Here is a 20,308-nt window from a genome sequence, read left to right as displayed (position 1 = left end):
ATATTATTAATTTGTGTACTTCTACCTCAATATTAAAGTTGTCAATCAAGTTATCTATAAACTTAAAAAAGCAGCTATTTGCTCAGAATTGCTCCTGGGCTGCAGATGTGAGTAGAACATAATTTATTCTCATCCTGTGTTTTAGTAGAAGCACTCGGATTGGTCTTTCCTATTGCAGTCATCATTAGTCTCACTAAAGCACTTCCTGAAAGTGCATAGAAATCATAAAAAGCTCATTACACTTGCAAAGCACTGACTGTTTTTTTCGACACCTTGCAGAAAAGCTTCCCATGGAAACCGGAACAGTAAGAAAATCTTTTTAGCTTACCTGTTTTTAAAAGCATGCTACTTAAGGTAATGCTAACACAACTCCGTTGATCTCACCTGTTTGGACTTCCAGACCTCAAGAACTGGCATTCCAGCTATAATAGAGTTTGGATCTTCCTGAGCTGCTGAATTAACTGTATCATTTGCACCAATTACAAGGACCAAGTCAGTATCTGCAGCAAGACAAAGAAAAGAAAACCAATAAAAAATTATCTGAAATTTGAACATTGAGTCTGATGTACATTTTTTTGTAAAATCTGATGTTTGAAGGGAGAAGAATCCCTTGTGGCAAGCACTCTACAAATATTTAAGGGAACTTCATTCACACATACTTCATGAACTGTATTTGAGTCCCAGCATGCTACCACCTCCAGCAAACGGCAACCCCATTTTAAGGGTCACTTTAGAGCACTCTGTCACAAAAAAGTTAAATCCTTCAATATTTAAATGAAGTTTCAAACACACAGAGTACCATCACCTTCAAATCTGTGTCTAGCTTTTCCTTTGAATATTCTTTCAAAAGATTTAAGAAACCAACAAGTTGTCTGTACAATGTTTTATTGGTTTGCAAGATATGACAAGAGTCAAGCCTTCCACAACACCTGAGCCAAGTAAGTAATTTTTCCTGTATGAAGCAGTGACAGTGATGAAGGCATAGCATTTGTCGCTCATTTACAGCTACAAGCAATAAAACACTATTATCTTGGTTCTGGAGGAAACAAGTTTTGCAGGTCAATTTTAACTTCCCTGCAATTTCTACTCGTTGCTGTACTCCTGCATTCAGTATTTCCCTTTGCTTTACCTGTCTGTACTCTCTGCTTCTCAGTTTTCTGCTTCTGGGTCAGGCTATTTTTTTATTCCTCTGCGCTCACTTGTCACCAGGCTGGGAGAGCGCTCCAATTGCAAGAGGAAGACCTCTGCTCCTCTACAGTGGTATCATGGCATGTGGAAAGAGAAACTGAATGGCCTGAAATTTTCTAATTTTAACTGTCTTGTGCAACATAAAAACAGAATCAAATATAAATTGACAAGACCAGATCAAATCTACTGGAAACTTATAGCTCACATGCTAACCTGGGAAGTCTTCATTGATCTCATCCATTTCCAGTACAATATCATAGGGAACACCAGCTTCTGCTAGTAGTACGTTCAGCTGACCAGGCATGCGGCCAGCCACAGGGTGAATTCCGAATCTAACAGGAAAGAAAGACCAACCCCATTAATCAATATTGACCACTGTGTTTTATACACTAAAATTGCTGCCTTGACACCTACAAGGCTGAGAAGTTCTTAAGTATAAGCACACATACGTATGAATAAAATAAAACAGTTTAATCTTAACAACAAATCGTCGTTATTTTTCAGATGTTGCAGGGAGCTGAGCGGATGGGAAAGGGAAGAAGGGACACAGATTTGACTCCTCACCTGGAGAGCAACTGTTCCTTTTCTGCAAAGTGTAACTAATATAACAGGTATGCAACAGAATATGCCTACTTCCCAGTAAAACTAACAAAGCTAGGAGTACATTTTCATCCTTCCACCACAAGAAGACTCTTTGAGAAAGTTGTTTGCACCACCTGCAAAGTAGCTTTTGAGGAAAAAAAAATGGCAGGGAGAGTGAGAAAGTGGAGAGCTAAAAAGCTATACCACGTTAAGCGTAACAACTTAAGAAATATTTTCAGAACACCTCAGAAACAAGTTAGAGAAAATACACCGCTTTTAAGTAACTAAAAATTCAGACACACAGGGTTGGCAGCAAGGGGTGCTAAGGCATGCATGCAGCTCTGTAAGAGTAAAAACCTGACAAAGTTCAGAATGGAGATTTTAAAACCGGTTTAGGTGCAACTCCCAAAGACCTGTTTTGGTTAGAAGCAAATCTATTTATTGTGGGCTGATAGTACTCCACTGCTCATCTGGTCCTGAATAAACTAGGCAGATCAATGTCTACTATCCAGTGCATTTTTTGTCTTTCAAGCTCTGGAGTTATCACAAAATGCAATGCTGACTCAAGCACACCAGAAATGCCTCAGATTCATGTTGTATATTACTGAAGTTAAATGTTTAATAAGGAAGCTTTCATGTACCTTGGAGAAGACAGAAAATATCCTAGAGAAAACTGTAAATTCTTGGATTTCTGAAGAGAAATTTCTGAGCAGAAATCCTGGTTAGCCAGAAATGCTATAAAAGGACTTCAAACTCCTTCAGAAAGGAAAGACAGACAAATCAGCTTGCCATGACAGACTGTCACATATTTCTAATTTCAACTCCACTTCAATGAAAGTGGGTAACACATCGCTGATGGTTCACAAGTCACAGTTCAATCAACTTATGAATTTAACACCGTAAAAATACATCCTTAAAAGGGCAACTGAGTGCTCCACCACCAGCAAGACAACATTAAGACAATGCAAAGATGAGACAATTGGAACTCCAGCAACAAATTAAGGACATATGATTACTCCACTTAATACTAGATATACTAAAATTTTAAGCTCTAGGTCAAACAGCAGCATAAAAGCTAGCTTTAAAATAAGTGCTTTTAAAGAAACCAAGAATCAGAAAAAGAAGAGCAAATATACAGGTCAAAACATTAAGAGCTTACGTTTCACACCACTCACTCAGTAATATAAGCCATGTATAGTTATAAGCCATGTGTAGTACTGCAACTAGTCCTTAAGAATTGCAATTCGATCATTTGCAGTACCATAGGAGAACTCTTATTCTGAAGTACACTTGAGAAAATCCATCACTCCTCTGGCAGTGGAAATAAGATTTTCCAACAAAATCCTCTTTTGTTTCTAATAAAATTATTTGAACGTTTTTGTGACCAAAGCTGCTTTGGCAGTACACAAAACAAAGTACTAGTGAGGTTTCTATTAAATACTATATACACATACAATCGTATTTCAAGAGCAGGAAAGCCAAAATTTAAGCTGCCAAGAGAATGAATTTCACCTTTGACTTCACCATTTCTGGCAGAAGGCAAAGAAAGAAGAAAAGAAAGGGACAAATTATCTTTGTTCAAAAGAGTTATGGCATCAACCATCAGTAGTTAGAGACTTCTGACAAACCCTGCTTGGAACCACATACTGTGTATTCACAAAGTTTGAGAAAGTTGCTCATACGAAAGCTTTTTGGACAAATATTGAAATGACTCCCAGAAGTCTGCTTCTAATAGCCTGTTAACCAAATATGACAGTAGCCTGCCAGTACCTCTTGAAACTGGATGCACAAGTGTGACAAAAAGCATCATTAAAAATATCTGCCTCTCAGGCTTTCATTATTTCACACAATAAAAATCGACAGCTATCTGGAATGAAATTAATTAGCCTGTCCAATTGAAAGCAGAATTCAGGTAAGCATGGGAAAGACACAGCTAGAATCCTTGATGGCTTACAATGTCTCATTAAAGCCGTGTATCTTGCTCCTGACTCACAATAGCAGCAATTCTTCAAAGCTATGCACATTACACCAGAAACATTTTGTCCTATATGCTCTCCTAGATTTTGAAAATATGAATCTCATTTATATTCAAAAATGCAACACGTCTTAGCAAAAACATCTAAGTAAAAAACCGCTAAGTTTCTTTTATATGCTTTTAGTATCAGTTATGCAAGAACTCCCTTGTTTTGTTGGTTTGTTTTTACATCAGTCAGAAATCTCACACTCTTTTTGGCTTTGTTTACATGACAACAGGTTTTCAGTCTAAGTATACTTTACCTATAACAAAGATTCACAATCACACCTGCTGTGTCTGGCTTGAAACATTATTATAGTGAATATTATAGAGAATCCACCAGGAAATTTTTTTCCTGGGCCTACCGACCATGTAATGTGCAGCTCACTGATCAACTCTAATTGTCAAGAGACACTGAAGTGAGTACAGACCTCCTTGCTACTAAGACTTCACACCTAAATAACATGAGTACCAGACAAAGGTATTCAGCCTTTTTAACCAGTTGCTTTCGGACACTTTTTAGCATTAGAAGGACAGCACAGAACTCTCAAAAATTCAGATTTTGAACCTTTTCTTGCACTAGAGAGTGCAGTATTTTCTTTTAAATTTAAACTAAAAATCTAACACTTCTGACATACTAGTCATACCTAGACAGCACTTCCAGCACAGAAAGCATTTGAATTCAGAGAGGCAACAAGCTACTTAAAGTCATACGAAGCTAATTATACTAGTATGAAAAAACAACTAGTGCACGAAAAAGTAATGAAAAATCTCAGAACGCAAACTACTTCTTATACCGTTCATAATGTCAGCATCTATATTACAACTGCCTAGATCACATTCTTGTAATCAATACTGAATGAGCTAGCACCTATCTGAGCCAATGCTGAAGTGTTTCAAGATCAATTCATTTATGTAAAGACAAGGTTCCTGTCATTGTGCCAAAACTGCACAGAGAAATGTAAGTAAAATCTGGCTGGTATGAATGTAGCTTACCCAACACTTTAGAAGCTGTATGTATACATAGAGAATATTCTGACCAAGAGTTTTGTCTCATCTCTTCTTTCCCCATCCCCAGCCCCATTCATTTAATGTTTTGACCCCTCTCCATCTTGTTCTAGTACAAACAATAACCCTTTATACAAGGTAGTAGGAGAAAAAAACAGCCCTAGCTTAACCGGAATGCCCATCATTCAGATATTCCCCAGCTTTAATCCTGCCATATAACAACAGCTGCAGTGTAGCACAACTTGTAAGTATCACAATATAATGCTTTCATCACTCATGGGTAACTATGTAGATCACTAGCATCAAAGCACATAGTTAGCTTAGCTAGCTTAGGTCCAGTGTCATGCCTTAGGCAACATCCCCAGAAAAGTACTTCAGCATGAACTAAGGTCAGTAGCTTTGCTGTGCTCAGGTGAGCTAAATTTAAACATAATTGAGTTAGTTAAATTAAGCATACTTCACTGAGGGTTGGCACTAGCTCCTTATTTCCAACAACTATGGTTTACCACAGCAGAGGCAAGATCCAAATACATGGCATGGACCTCAGGTCAATGCAAAAAACCCTCCCAAGAACCAAGTTGCAGGGAAGAAAGAAGAGCCTGACTCCACAAAACATCACAAACGGACTTAGTAAGGTCACCCAGAGCTGAGGTGACCCATATGGAACTAATTACATACCTATAATACATCCTCAGAAGTACACAGCTATAGCCACATCCTTGCAGAAGCAGATCAGGTACAGAAGGGTCCGCTAGTTCTCTCTTATGACATCAGTATGGCACCCAAGCTAACAGGTCTGTTGGACTCCATTTCTCCCTTCACCTGCAGCATTAATAATTGAGAACCTACCCAGCTGATTTGACTATATGAAAGAAGCTGAGAATTGCCACGCACAAACTTAGTGTCTGGCTAGTAAGCATACTTTAGCTTCCTAGAAACCTGGATCAATGCATATTGTTCTTACACTGCCATTTAGCAGTGACAGTAATTTCTACCTTATGCACACTCGAGTTATACACGTGAAGACTGGCTGGGACAGCATCTTAAGAGCTCAACCTTTAAAATTCTTCTAGATTTTCTCATAGATTAAAAATAATGACTGTAAATTGCTGTAATTTAACAGCCAAACTCAATCAGTTTTATTTATTAAGTTGTAGATAAATGTGTTAAATGTGTAGGTGATACCCTTCCACATGTTCTATTATTCACAATCAATGAGAAGAACAGAGAAAAGTAAACACAATCCTAAAAACACTTGATTAGAGCTAAGCCACAGAGGTAACAATAAAGATAAAAAAGTGCACATCCAACATTAAATCTGTACTATTGCATTTTCTAAAATGTAAGAAACCTGTTTCCATGTGCTCAAAAGTGGTTATATTCCCCAGCATCAGAAGACAGAAATCCATGGCCTTAAAGATACTCACCTATATAAATTAGTTTAAAAAACAAAACAAACAAACAAAAAAACAACACGGAATCCTAACATATTAACAAACATAATTAAAAGCCTCTTAAAGCAGTAATCAGCACTTCTCTCAACTATGAGTTACCAGAAAAATCACCATACTTAATGTTCAGTTAGAATTAGAAAGTCTATAAAAAGCATATTTTTAAGAATCCTTTCAACCTGCAATACCTTTCTCCTATCAATATTTTTCTACTATGCAGGAAAACAAAACACATTGTTAGAAAAATTCTTAGGGAATTCATACTGTGGCAAAAGCTAAGGTAGTTGTCTTGATGCGGATATCCACAGCATCAATTACCCATGCACATATGAGAACGTATACAGTTTAAAACTGCACTAAAACACTACAGAATTCTATATCTGTATATCGAATTACTACAGAATACAATGTAATTATCTAGAAAAAATCAGAATCTCACAAGTAGAGGCCAACAACCAACACAGCGTGTTGTTGAGTAACTTTGGTAAGGCAAGAACTTTCAACAATTGACTCAGTTTTAACTTTGCAGAAATATGACACCAGTTGTAGAACAAGTATTTCCACTCCAAGGCCAAGGGAACTTTGGGGCTATAAGATTTAACTTATTAAAAGTTTTGTTGTTTTACCCAGCCTTAACAAGAGAAAGCTATAATGACAGCTCAGTAATAACTAGCTTTCTATGTGATCCTACTAATGCGTTAAAGATGTGATCTGCTGGAAGACCATCTCAAGTAAGCGATGATGTTAGCTACGCAATTTAACAACTAAACAGTCTTCAGTTTCTAAACTCTCCTTTATTTCTGAATTTAAGCCCCAGCCAAAGGTTATGCATCATGTTATATAATCTGTGCTCTTCACTGACAAAGTTATGGCTATAGGCAAAAATAAATTAAAACAAAAGCTCCTTGGGATCAATCATGAGCCATGAAGCAAAAAAAGACCATATGACAGACGCATTTTTTCTTGGCTCAGTATGAGGTTTAAAAAGTGATGACAATCGTATGTCCATGCTGGCACCCCTCCACTGCAGATGAGTGAGAGTGTCACTACATCTGGATGGTGAGTGTACGAGGGTCCCGAGGCACTCTAGGCCTACTGAAACCAGAGGGACAGCAGCTGCACTCAATGAACACCATGGGAGCTCCACAAAGTGATGAAAGGCCTAAATTACCACAAACTGTAAATACAGATTTATTTCATTAAAATACTAGGTAACCACTGCAGTGATCCCTTCCTGAAATCGACTCATTCCAAGTATAAGCCAGCTATTTCAAGGATTCATTCACATTTCTCCCCTGCAAAGCCAAAATAAAAGGCAAACCCACCAATCTTTTATATCACCACCAAGGCTGATTAAAAATTAAGCTTGTCCCCACAGAAGCCATGAAGGAAAGCCAAAAGCATGCGACATTGTCATCACATTAGCCAAGAAATGCTCTTTTGTTGCGCAACTAACAGGTCTCCAAAATTTTCAGAAGAGTAAGAAGACAAAGTAGACTATGGATTTTTAGCCTAAGAAGGGTATATACCACTACAGTGTATGTAATTCTTTTCTGCATTGTTTCTAACATGCCAATCCGATCTGGTTTGGGGCTTTTATATATAGAAATATTGCGGTGTAGTAGTCAGCATTACTTCTACCAATGTAAGTCAGTTATCACTTATTATAATTAAATCCCATGTTCTTGGTGCAGAGGCTGCTACCTGACCAACTCTTCCATTTCATACCAGACTGACCTCAGCCAATACTTCTCCATACTGCAGAAGGCTCTAGCTTCCTGCCTAGGAGTCTCAACTCTACCATTTAACCCCTTTAACTATTCCCTAAAAGTTTCACAAGCAGAGAGGTTCATTTACTTAGCAAACTAGTACTAAATATATATATACTAAAGCTATTTAGCCTAGTAAATAACTCCCCTTAATGGAGGTAACTTAATGCCTCCCTTTAGGAGGCAATTTAAAGCACTTAAGTTAGGCCTGTGCTCTCTTCCCATTGACTACAAGCATAAAGGAAAAAACATTTCTTCCTGCTTTCCCTGCACTGAAGTCAGCTGGTATGATTACTCCTCACACTAACATTCCCAAAGCGGTTGTTTTCACAACGCTTTCTAAAGGTGGAGATTGGAGAAGGTTGCTAACTGTTCTCTTGAATACAATACAAAAAAGCTACATTGAAGTTTCAATTTTTATAAAAACTTCATTACTTGTTTTGTACAAAATTACTACTGTATCTAAGGCAGAGCATACGTATCTAAAGGAGCTGACCTACCTTTCGAAGAGTAATGCTTTGTTGCTACAATAAAGAATTATTAAATTGTAAAGCCATTGTTTTTAACTGAACTCCATTTTGATACTAAAGAAAACACAAAAAACCAAAAACTCTCCAACTGCTGGCGCTACTTCCAACACCCACATTTAATAAGACTGTAAGGAGTAAGGATATGAATTCCCCAAAACCAAAAAGAGGTAAAGATACCTCTTATACTAAAGCATGACATTTCTAGATATTCAACTGTAGGTTGTTTTAATTTAGGCTGAATAAAATGAAAGACAACTTTGGGTTTTTTAGCATTCTTCTCAGTCCAATGCCAAAACAAACTTAACACAATTAATTGTGCCATTCAGTTGAAGGAAAACCAGACTAGAGCCGTCCTCCAGCTAGTATTTTTTAAAGAGAGATCAGTGAATTAATGACTTCCAAAGGAAAAATTCAACCAAAACACAGACTTGCAAGGGATTTTAATGTAATGGGGGAAAAAAACACCAACAAAACAACAAAACTGTAATACTTCCTATCAAAGAAAGTGCTTACCTGACATTTTTCCCTTGTTCTCTCAACATCTTCACCAGATCAGCTATGGGGTACTGAGCTTTTGCTGCACACAAACCATAACCTGAAACAATTTCCAAATCTTAAGTTATTTTTCTGTGTGCAAACAGAACTGTTGCAGACAATACATGTACTTTCCACAAAACCAGAAACTCTCAACTAAAACTAAATAAATCTACAAATAATATGCACAGGTAAATTTATGTATGTATATCTGATCCTCATATACTCCCAGGGGAGTTTCAGTATGACTTCATCATTTTTGTCCTCCGATGAGTAACAGTATAGTTGTTTGACCAGTCAAACTACAAGTAACTTATTTCAGCTTCACAAAAACAAGTGTTCCTTTATCTAACATAAAATGAAGTTTCAGACAGGGACACTGAAAAAATGACAAGACTACTATCAGGTTACTTCACCACCATATCCTTAACAAAATTTTGGATGTGTATAATGCAAATCCAGCAGTTGAATATTATTTTTAGTAGCAAATTTTTTTTTCAGTCTTTCTGTATGAATTAATTCAGCAGAACAATGACGCCCAGGAAGAAAATACAGTGTATAAATCATTAATGGTGTCCTCAAGGTTTGACCACAAGAGCAAGAGGCAAAAATCCCTGAAGACATTTGCAAGCTTTGCTGGAAACCAAGGTAACTTCCAAATTAGAACTCTATCTTATTGATGTTTTAATTTAGGCTGAATAAAATGAAAGACAACTTTGGGTTTTTTAGCATTCTTCTCAGTCCAATGCCAAAACAAACTTAACACAATTAATTGTGCCATTCAGTTGAAGGAAAACAAGTCTTGAGCTATTCCCTACTTGACCTGTCCTAAGAGGTAAAGCGCTACTGAACCATATGAGCCTAAAGCCAACAAAATAGCTTCAGATAACTCGTGGTTTTGCTTGCCAGGACTTTAATTCCAGTGTTTACTATATACAATGTTTCTGCAGTTTTTTTAATAAAACAATGCTAACATGAGTTAGTAGATGAGAAGCATAAACAACATCTTCTCTTTCAATAACTGAAAAGACAGGTATTTTCTTACTGGTACCACTGGTGCTGTAGTAGTTCTTGAAAACTTACACCACAACAGCTGTACACAAAATTAAATGTAATTTATAAAATACAGCCTTTGTCTTGAAAAATTTAAAATCTAAACAAATAGAACAAAGTTTGAAGAGACACACACAAGAAAAAATAAAGTGGCATACACCTGTTCACACAACGGCATGACTAACCCAGGAATAGAAATAGATCCCACAGACCTAGTCAACACTTAACGTGCTGCTGCTATGTTGCAGTTGCAAGACGAGCTACAGATTTTTGTTTTGGTATGGGTTTTTTTTGCTTGGGTTTATTTTAGTAACACATCCTCCAAGCATCTTGCTGTATGAGTCGAGAGTGTCTTACCTGGAGTAATAATAATATTACTGGCTTCCTTTATCATTTCAACTGCATTGTCCACATTTATTTCTGTGTGAGTTCCAGTAATTTCCATGGGCTTCCCACCAGCTGTTGATGTGGTGCCATAGCCCCCAAGAATCACGTTTGCAAGGGAACGGTTCATAGCCTGAAAGACAAGAGGGTTTTGATCAGCTAAAAATGAAATCCCAAAAATAAAGATGTCCAAAAAGAAAACTTCTGAAAAGATTAAAGCCTTCCTGATAATAAGATTTTATCTGCTGGTTTTGTGTGCTTGCTACTCAAAATTTCTTTAAAAAGGTTATTTAAAATAGACACCCAGATTAACTCAACAATAGCCAAACATCAGCTTTTAACACATGACATCACACACATAATGACAGAGTATCAACATTACCCAAGACAAAGAACAAGACAACACAAATAGCAAAGACTAGTCTCTTTTTGTTCTTAAGAGGGAACGAAATAAAACAATGCACATTTGAGGACAGAAATATATTTTTTTAACATATATATATCCACACACACAGTTTCTGCAAAGTATTTTCCCAAGTTCTTAAACAATTCGACATGTAAGCACAGAGCAGCTATGTGACAGCATGAAAACCAGGTAGCTTTTGCAGTTTGTACAAAAGCAAAGCTCCTACAGCATCAAGACAGGAAAGAACACAACAAAGCTAAGTAGCCACACAATACTAAACAAAAGCTAACTCAAAATAGATTATAATGAACTGATGGGGGCCATTAACTTACTGGCTGAGTACCAAAGGGGAATAAGAGATCTTAAACTAGGAGCTCTAAGAGGAGAAAATCCTGAAAATTCAGCTCTGTAAATACATAGCCAAGAAAAGACGCTGGCTAAATGCTTTCATTGGCATGTCTTCTTGTGAGTGTTATCCCAAAGTAATGTCTGGCAATATCTGGTATTAAGTATATAAGTAGGTGAAACTTGTAACTGCGGTAAACAAAACTGTAGAGCAGGAAAGGAACAGGATAAATTGCTTCTTTTATTAAACATGTGTGTCATACATTTGCTGTGCTTGCTCAAAAACCACAGTAAAATTTAAGAATGCATCTGGGGAGGCACACATACAAGTAAGAGGAAGCACCCTCACAAAAGTCTCACCACCAATATTTCGTATCATGAAACTCCACAGATTCGCTCTAGCGCTCTAGCCTGAGAAGGTAACTCATACTGTGAAGTTCATTATCTAACAAACACGATGAAGATATTCAAAGAACGTTTGTTTACCCTGATAAATCATCACTGTTTCAGATATTGGAAGAAAGCCACACAAATGCAGTGAAACAAGCATCTTTCTACTGTCTGCAGTGAGCAGTAGTTCATATTCTCTAAGAATACCCTGCCTTTGATGTGTATCACAATCTTAAACTCTCAAATAGGAAAACAGACTACTGAGCGTATTACAGCAGTTAAGTGTCAAGTAAGACAGCCTAAGCAGAATGCCCTCCTCAGATGTTGCACACACAAAGTTTACAAGAAGTAAAGCACTTTCTACACATATTGAAACCAAAAAACACCACTAAGGCCAGGATGACAGAAAAAAAGTTCAAATATTATTTGAAATCTGAGGATCCACACAAAGCAAACATGAGATTGAAGCACCCTTGCCTTGCTCCACACCAGAGGGCAAGGAAAGAACAAGGAAGACAAGCCAAAAAGGGAGTGCTACAGAAGGCTTCAAAATGAGCCAAGATCTCATCAACCCACAATTAACCAATACAGCTAAGACCTGCTCAGCACAGGGACAGCATGGAAACTCTTCTATAGCCTCCTTCACTTTCTTTACCACTACAGACCACAAACATTATGAATAAAGGAAAGGTTTTGCCATTCACAGGCAATCCAACTAGTAGCAAAAAGCCCTCTCTGTAGTGCATACACAGGTGATACTGGCCAGTAGCTTATAGCCCAGAGAAAACCAGACTCTTCATCCCTAAGAACTCCAAGTCCTTCCAGGTAAGGTACTGCTAGTACAGCTGATGGGCCAGCATGCCATTTTTAAGATTAACACAATTTGTCCTTTCTCTTGCTCTGTTTCATCACACTAAGCAATGGCTCTTCTTCACTCTGAAGCATTTTCCCCACCCCTAAGTATACTGATGCTGATACTACAGTTGAAATCTTCAAGCATTAACCCTGAGGGAAAAAAAAAAAAAAAAAAAAGGACATGCTAATATCATACAGTGTTCTGAAAGACACATTACTTTAGCATTTCAGAAGAAGTCAAAACACACAGGAGGAGTGAACAGTTACAGGCCTTTGCTTTTTTGTTTTGATGTTAAATTATTTGACCTAAACTCACCCTAATAAGATGCGCAAAAGAGGAATGGGTGGAAAATCAAGCAGATATGACTGTAAAACCTAAGGGGTTATCTGAATACATGTTGGCCAATTTTATCAAGTCAAGCTTTGATTATCTGGATAGTCTCTGGATGATTAAGCTACAGCTGTATCACAAAAAGCAACTGGAAAGGTTTCAAGCATTCATATGATTCCACAAACACCTTCAAATCTATACTAGATAAGATTCAATAAATACACAGCTTTGGGTGGAAGTCATACTGGAGGGAGGGGCAGGGAGCTCAGAAGGAGGGCAAAACTGTTGCTTCATTAACACAGATTGCTACAGGCTAAAGCAGTCTATTGAAACTTGAGCATTTTTTCTTCCGAAATGCAGCTTCAGACAATGATATTGAATCCCTCAACTATAAAAATGCTTTTATTAGTAATCATTTCCATTAAAGGAAGTAAAGCAGAACAGAAAAATGCTGAGCCCTTCTGCTCATTGTGCAGAAATTATACAGAATAACTGTAACTTTACTGGCTGGTCAACTTTAATTGTCAAGACTTACACAAAGCATCTAAAGATTTCTAGACTGCTATCTCAAAAAAACTAAACTTCCTGAAATTTCAGAAATACATACAGGAAAGCCACTTTGTTACTGCTATTACATAACTATTTTGCTAATGACTTGCCATTTACCTAGATTCCTCCAAACTAGTCTCTCAAAACTCTTGAGATACTCGCAAGATACTCTGAGATACTTGCAAGTATCTCAAAACTCTGAGAGAGCTGAGAGGAGTTTTTGATACTGTCTACCATAACATCCTTTTAGGAAAACTCAAGAAATGTAGGATAGATGATAGGACTGTGAGGTGGATTGAAAACTGGTTCAACAAGAGAGTTCAGAAGGCTGTGATTAGTAGCACAGAGTCAAACTGGAGGCCTGTGGCCAGTGGCGTTCCCCAGGGATCACTACTGGGTCCAGTTCTGTTAAGTGTCTTTATCAATCACCTGTACAAGGGGAGAGAGTATATCCTCAGAAAGTTCACTGATGATACCAAAGTGGGAAGGGGTGGCTGACACTCCAGAAGACTGTGCTGCCATCCAACAAGAACTACACAGGCTACAGAGCCAGGCAAAGGTGAACTTCATGAAGTTCAATATGGCCAAGTGTATAGTCCTGCAACTGGGGAAGAATAACACCAGGCACCAGCACAGACTAGGGGTCATCCTGCTGAAAAGCAGCTTCACGGACAAAGACCTTGGAGTCCTAGTGGTCAGTAAGTTATCCATGGGACTGCAATGTGCCCTTCTGGCCAAGTGGGCCAATGGTATCCTGGGGTGCATTAAGAAAGTGTGCCCAGCAGGTCTAGGGAGGTTGTCCTCCCCCTCTAATCTGCCCTGGTGAGACCACATCTGGAACCCTGTATCCAGTTTTGGGCTCCCCCAGTCAAGAGAGAAGGGGATCTACTGTAGAGAGTGCAACAGAGAGTTACCAGAATGATTAAGGAACTTGAACATCTCTCCTATGAAGAAAGACTGATAGATCTGGGGCTGTTTAGTCTTGAGAAGAGAAAGCTGAGAGGGGATCATATTAATGATTATAAATATCTGAGGGGTGGGTGTCCAGAGGAAGGGGCCAGTCTCCTTTCAGTGGTGCCCAGTAACAGAACAAGGAACAATGGGTATAAGCTAGAACATAGAAATTCCACCTTAACATGAGGAGAAAAATCTTTACTGTGAGGGTGACAGAGCAATGGAAGAGGCTGCCCAGGGAGGCTGTGGAGTCCCCTTCCTTCCCTGGAGACCTCCAAAACCTGCCTAGATGCGCTCCTGTGTGGCCTGCCCTAGGTGATCCTGCTTTGGCAGGGGGGTGGCACTAGCTGATCTCTAGAGGTCCCTTCCAATCCCTAACATTCTATGATTCTATGAGCTAGCAATAAAATAAATTTTAAAAGGAAGGAGACAGTAAAACTATAGAATTACTATGCCCACTGGTAGATAAGTACCAAATAGATTGTATTTTCACCAAGACTTGGAAGAATTTTAGCTTCAAAGAACATAATTCTCACATCTGTGTTGCCCATAAGCATTGTCTTTCTAATGATAAACTAAATTGCTAAAAAATGTCCCATAAACTGATCGCTTTTTGATAAGGAGACACAAAACTTTCAAAAAAGATTCTTCAGAAGTCATACTTGGATTGTTCATTTGAACTCATGTCCATGAAGCTGCACGAAAAAATTTTTAAAGCTTTTCTGAAACTGTTCCTCAAGAGAGATGAAAATGAATGATACTCTACATTCCTAACATGGTAACAACACTATTTATCAGCAGGGATTAAGTAAGACAGCCTAGGACAACCATAGGAAAATGTAAGGACAGTAGAACAGCAACTCTGTTCATACAGGAACACAAGGGCACAAGTGAAACAGTGTTACACAACAGGGAATCAGGAAGCTGGCAGCTGTTGCACTGTGGACAGTAAAGTCACTACCTTTCCACCTTTAAAAACAAATAAGAGAGACACAGGAAAATAAGGGTCTTCTGTGCAAACATTCCAGAGAAAAGGAGACCGTTACTAACAATGATTTACACAGAGTTGAAGCTCAAGGTTGCTCTGACAGACTTAATTACCAGCAACACATTAATGCAAGCTTGCTGCCACCCCGTGGTGCTTTAAGGTAGTTACTCTGAATAACGCAGCAAACAGTAAAAGTTCCTACACTTCAAAAAACAAACTTCAAATTACTCTCTAATTGAACCAAACTTTTTTTTTAAAGGAACTCACTACTTAAAAGTATCTCCTGGTGATACATTTTAAATTTAGCTTAAATTTAACAACACTGCAGGGTGACACGACTGAAAAAAAACAGCAGAGCACAAATAATCATACCTACTTGCACGAGATTTAACGCCCAAATCAATGCAAGGGCTTCCGTCACACTTCTGAAGTGTGAATTGCGTATCTTTCCAAACCAAAGAGAGATGACTGACATATATTCCAACAGTTTCTATCAAGAATTTTCTGTGTCTAAACATGTAGCAGCTTGGACTTCCAATTGCTTATCTTCCTAGCTAAAAAGCAGAAACATTTTCCATTACCAGAAAAACAAGCACAATTTCTGCTGACTTCTTACCACACACATGATGTAAGAAAGGATGGCGCCAGAGGAGCCAATGAGTGCACCAACAATGGTCAGTAAGTTGTTGTTCAGTAGGAAGCCCTCAGCACATAAAGCCCATCCAGAATAACTGTTCAGGACAGTAATAACTACAGGCATGTCAGCACCTCCAATAGCTGCTGTTAAAGTGACACCCTGGAAAAGGAAATAAAAAATTTCAGTATAAGCTAAGACTAAGGAGAACATGTAAGGAAGACAGTCTGCCTGCAGCACTGAAAAATAAATATCAAACTACTTAATAACCTAATTCAAGTATTTTCAATGTAGGAGACATCAAGCTGTAGTGTGACTTACCAGTTCTACCTTCTGAGAGAGGACATGAAGGCTCACCACTGTTCTCATCATGAGCTTAGTCACCTATTTTTACTCGCAAAAATATCCATCAGCTTCATGGAAGTGTTAATACCATTGAAGGTATTAACACTGAACAGTCTTCACAATACACAGTTTACACAACTAGAATACTCAGGATACATTTTGCAATAGCTGGTGAGAGTGAACGAGGGAAGCTTCACATGGAGATAACATAATTATATTGCTGTAATAAAAGAGCACTGAGTCTACAGGCTAAGTACTTTAAGGATAAACTTTCCAAAAAGTCTTTTAAAATACAAGTTGTCATAGAAAAGGCTCCATTAAGTCATATGCAAAAAGGATTTCTATGTATACATGCTTGTTCTCTGGAACAGTTCTGGTTTACAGCTAGATTTAGGAAAGTCAGTTGCTACTTGCTACTGCAAGTTAGCTTACGGGCACTATAATGATTGTGACTCTGGATGGTAAAACAAAATCATAAAGCGGAAACTTGAGAAGCTGAAGAACAAACTGCTTTTTAAATTTGCTTCACTTCCTACAATTCCCCAACTTACCATAATGGCTGAGAGAGCTGACACAGAACCTAAGCAAGTAATTCCCGTAGTGTAACTAGGATCAATCATGTATGGAATCATTCCACCAACACTTGCAGCCAGCAATCCTGCATTCAACGCATGTCGACCAGGCAGGAGCAGTGGTGCTGAATTCAGGATACCTGCCAAAAAAATGCATATTCAGACACCAACACATACATGCAGAAGAGCCTGTCTCTTGTCCCTGAGAAGACTAAATACCTCAGCAAAAGAAAACTTAAAGAAAGGGAGGAGCAGAAGATAAAACAAGTTAGTTGGAGTTTAGACCTTGTGCTGACTCAGTATTGCAACACATTCAAACTTAAATCTAGATTCTCAAATATCCTGTTTAAACTCTTGTTTTACTTCCTAGTATTGCTGAAGTGCTTCAGAATAATTGAAAAACCTCTTGAAAAACCTTTAAAAAAAACCCAAACACACACAAAAAAAAAAATCACAAGTGTGCTTTTCGCTCTGACCCCAAGTCTTTGCATGTTGTGTATGATGCTGTGTAGTAGGAAGCTTTTAGCTGCAACTTCTTCGTACAAGCATCTCCATCTCTCAAAAGCTGTGTGCTTAGAAAAAAGATGACTACGCAGATTACCCTAAATATACAACACTTGTGCTTTCAAATACTTTAATTTCATCAGTACCCTCACTCACACAGACTTTCCACAACTTCTCCTATTGGCAGCGACTAGGAGTCAAAGCGTGTGACCTACTACCTCTAGTTCAATAGTATAGACAAGCTTATTATTATGGTGCTGATATGAAAATGCGAGGGAGGGAGAAAATAAACAGAAAAAGGAGTGGGCTGAAACAGGCAGTGAAGTTCGCCAGGGACATGTAAACAAATCACAGAAAGGGGGGGAGCGGTAAGATGGAGAAGTGAAAAAAATAACATAAATTAAGGACTAGTTAGCAGAAATACATCAGAAATACATACTACTGGCACATCCTTCAAAAGACTATTAAAGACAGCTTTCCATCCATGTCATGCTTCCTCCTTCAATGGCTGGTCTCAAACACTGAAGAAAGTGAACAGATGTTTCCCGAAGGAACTATTGCAAAGCTAGTAACAGGATTAGTAATAAGAAGCTGTTAGCCAGAACTTCTTCATACAGGTATTATGTCAGTCTCTCAAAAGCTGTGCACTTATAACAAACGCAATAAAGAAATCTTCAGATGCATACCAACCAGGAATTAGTGAGTACTTAACTTAAGACGGCATATTTACTATAATAGTATGAGGTATGGAGCATGGAGTTTGCATAGTAGGTAAACAGACAGTGAACTGAATGGCTTGAAGTGAAGCAGTCTCAACTGATTCTACAAGCTACCTACCTACCCAGCACAAGCCTGCAATGCTATGAACAAAATCCCATAAATATTAGTGGTGCTCACTGAGTGCAGCAACACCAGGATTTCAACTAAAATGTTTGCTCAGAAATAAAAGCTGTGATAATAAAAATTCAATAAAATCAGTTAGAGAAATAGTGTCAGTAGTGTCTTGAAAACACTAAAGAAACATGTTTCTAGACAAGAAAAATTAAGGAAAGCTTATATGATCTTGTAATTAATAGCAGTAGTATGTCCAAGCACTGGAGACAAATCTTTCATAATTAAAGCTGTACACAAATTAAACAGAACTAAAAAGAAAAAAGTACTCTCGCTATAATCAAAGATACAAACTTTTACCTGATCCAAGATACAAGGCTTTTTTCCAATTACATAGCAATCTAAAGCCAGAGCTAAACCCTGGGGCGCAGGGTTAACAAATACTTGATTCTGAATGGAAGGTCTCACCTTGCAGTTTTCCATAAGCAACAAGAGAGCCACTGAAAGTCACTCCACCAATGTATGTGCCAAGGTATGCCACAATCTTGGTAAGGTTTGCAGCAGGATCAACAGCAAAGTGAGGATATTCAATTATGTATTCTGCTACACAGGTGAGCACAGCAGCCAACCCAACCAAGCTATGGAAAGCAGCCACGAGCTGGGGCAGATCTGTAATCTGGATGCGTCTAGCAATTGTCAAACCTGTTGAGAATTGAGGACAGAAGGGAAGTTTTATAAGACACAATCAACCGCAGCAGTTAGGAGTTGATGTATCATGGTTTAGTGTGCAATGAACACATGGATGCACATACCTGTTCCAATGGAAATATTTGTTACACACTAGTAATTGCTACAGCATTTAACTCAAAGTTGCATACGTGCAATTGTGCAACAAGGATATGATGGAAATTAGAGAGAAGACTAAAGCACATCACGTTCAGCAAAAATTGAGAAATTCAACATTTTCTGAAAAGGGGAATCTGGCAGCATTCAGTCAGGAACTCAACAGAAATAAGAAGCTGGGCAAGTTCATTCATCTCTGCATATCCCGTTTCACTAACACAGATGATAGGGTTCTGCTTGCCCTTAAAGTCTCCTCGTTCTTTACCACATCATGATGCACTAATAAAAGCCCTAAAACTTTAAATTCTTTGTTTACACATTTGCAAAGTAACATACATAAGCCACAAATGTTAGCCAATTTACCTGTGAGATATACAGCATTTTGTGTATATACAGCTTGCATAAATGCACACACAGAGCATACATTAAGTTTACAGTATCATACACATACCTATGGTACCACCAAGTGCCATTGCACCTGACATCTGTGCCAGCAATTCAGGTGAGGGTTTAAGGCCTCCAAGAGTTGCTGCTAAACCTCCTGCAACACCAATCATACCCAAAGCATTTCCAAGACGAGCTGTTCCTTGGGTGGACAGACCAGCCAGGGCACCAACACAACATAAGCCTGAGCCTAGATACATAATCTTTAAAGTAAGAGAAACATCCATATGAACATGAAGTAGAGACAAAGCGCATAACCATTATAAAATCTTCCTCATCATTCAACAAAAGGCCTGATTTCTCCTGAATGTGCCTAAGTCACAGTTCTTAACTGAAGTCAGAACTCTTGACTGTGAGAAATTGTTGTACAGGATGTGATTTTGGCCAATTAAAACATGGTATCTTTTAAAACCTTTTCCCCCCCTTGACCTTGGTTTATCTGCACCATGAATACTAAACTTGAGTGAAGCCCATTTTCCTTTCAATTCAGAACCAAGTCTTTCTTTAGTAGAAACCCAAAGCTAGAACTGCCCTTTATCACTCTAGGAAGTTTCAGAATTTGCTTATGGCACATTGGAATTCCTGTTCTCAAAACTATGAACAAACTTCACTGAACTGAGATGTACTTTTATAGGTAACTGAAAAAAACTCTAATATACTAAAAGCTGCTGGCACAAATGTTATGTTTAGATTCACTTTTTTCCAAATACAGACAGCAACATACATTGATTTTTCTTACTACTGAAACAAATGCAAACTAAAATTTACTAAAAATGGCACTAGAGGTACAATCCCTGTACACAC

At 38.1% G+C, this 20,308-nt stretch overlaps 1 protein-coding gene across 2 annotated transcripts in view; it reads right to left on the bottom strand.

Moving 5' to 3' along the window:
• The window catches only part of NNT (nicotinamide nucleotide transhydrogenase), a 48,171-nt gene that overhangs the window by 3,122 nt on the left and 24,741 nt on the right, over positions 1-20,308 (bottom strand). For both annotated transcript variants that reach the window (XM_051641962.1, XM_051641961.1), the window contains exons 14-21: positions 19,512-19,707; positions 18,686-18,919; positions 16,862-17,022; positions 15,948-16,127; positions 10,487-10,646; positions 9,056-9,137; positions 1,402-1,520; positions 385-500 (exon numbers count right to left, since the gene is read on the bottom strand). In XM_051641962.1, coding sequence (XP_051497922.1) covers positions 385-500; positions 1,402-1,520; positions 9,056-9,137; positions 10,487-10,646; positions 15,948-16,127; positions 16,862-17,022; positions 18,686-18,919; positions 19,512-19,707 — 1,248 coding nt within the window. The remainder of the gene's footprint in view (positions 1-384; positions 501-1,401; positions 1,521-9,055; positions 9,138-10,486; positions 10,647-15,947; positions 16,128-16,861; positions 17,023-18,685; positions 18,920-19,511; positions 19,708-20,308) is intronic.

The sequence above is a fragment of the Apus apus genome, chromosome Z (genome assembly GCF_020740795.1).
Source record: "Apus apus isolate bApuApu2 chromosome Z, bApuApu2.pri.cur, whole genome shotgun sequence".
NCBI lineage: Eukaryota > Metazoa > Chordata > Aves > Apodiformes > Apodidae > Apus > Apus apus.
The sequence above is the reverse complement of the archived record's forward strand: the minus strand, read 5'-3'. Positions and strand labels throughout refer to the sequence as shown.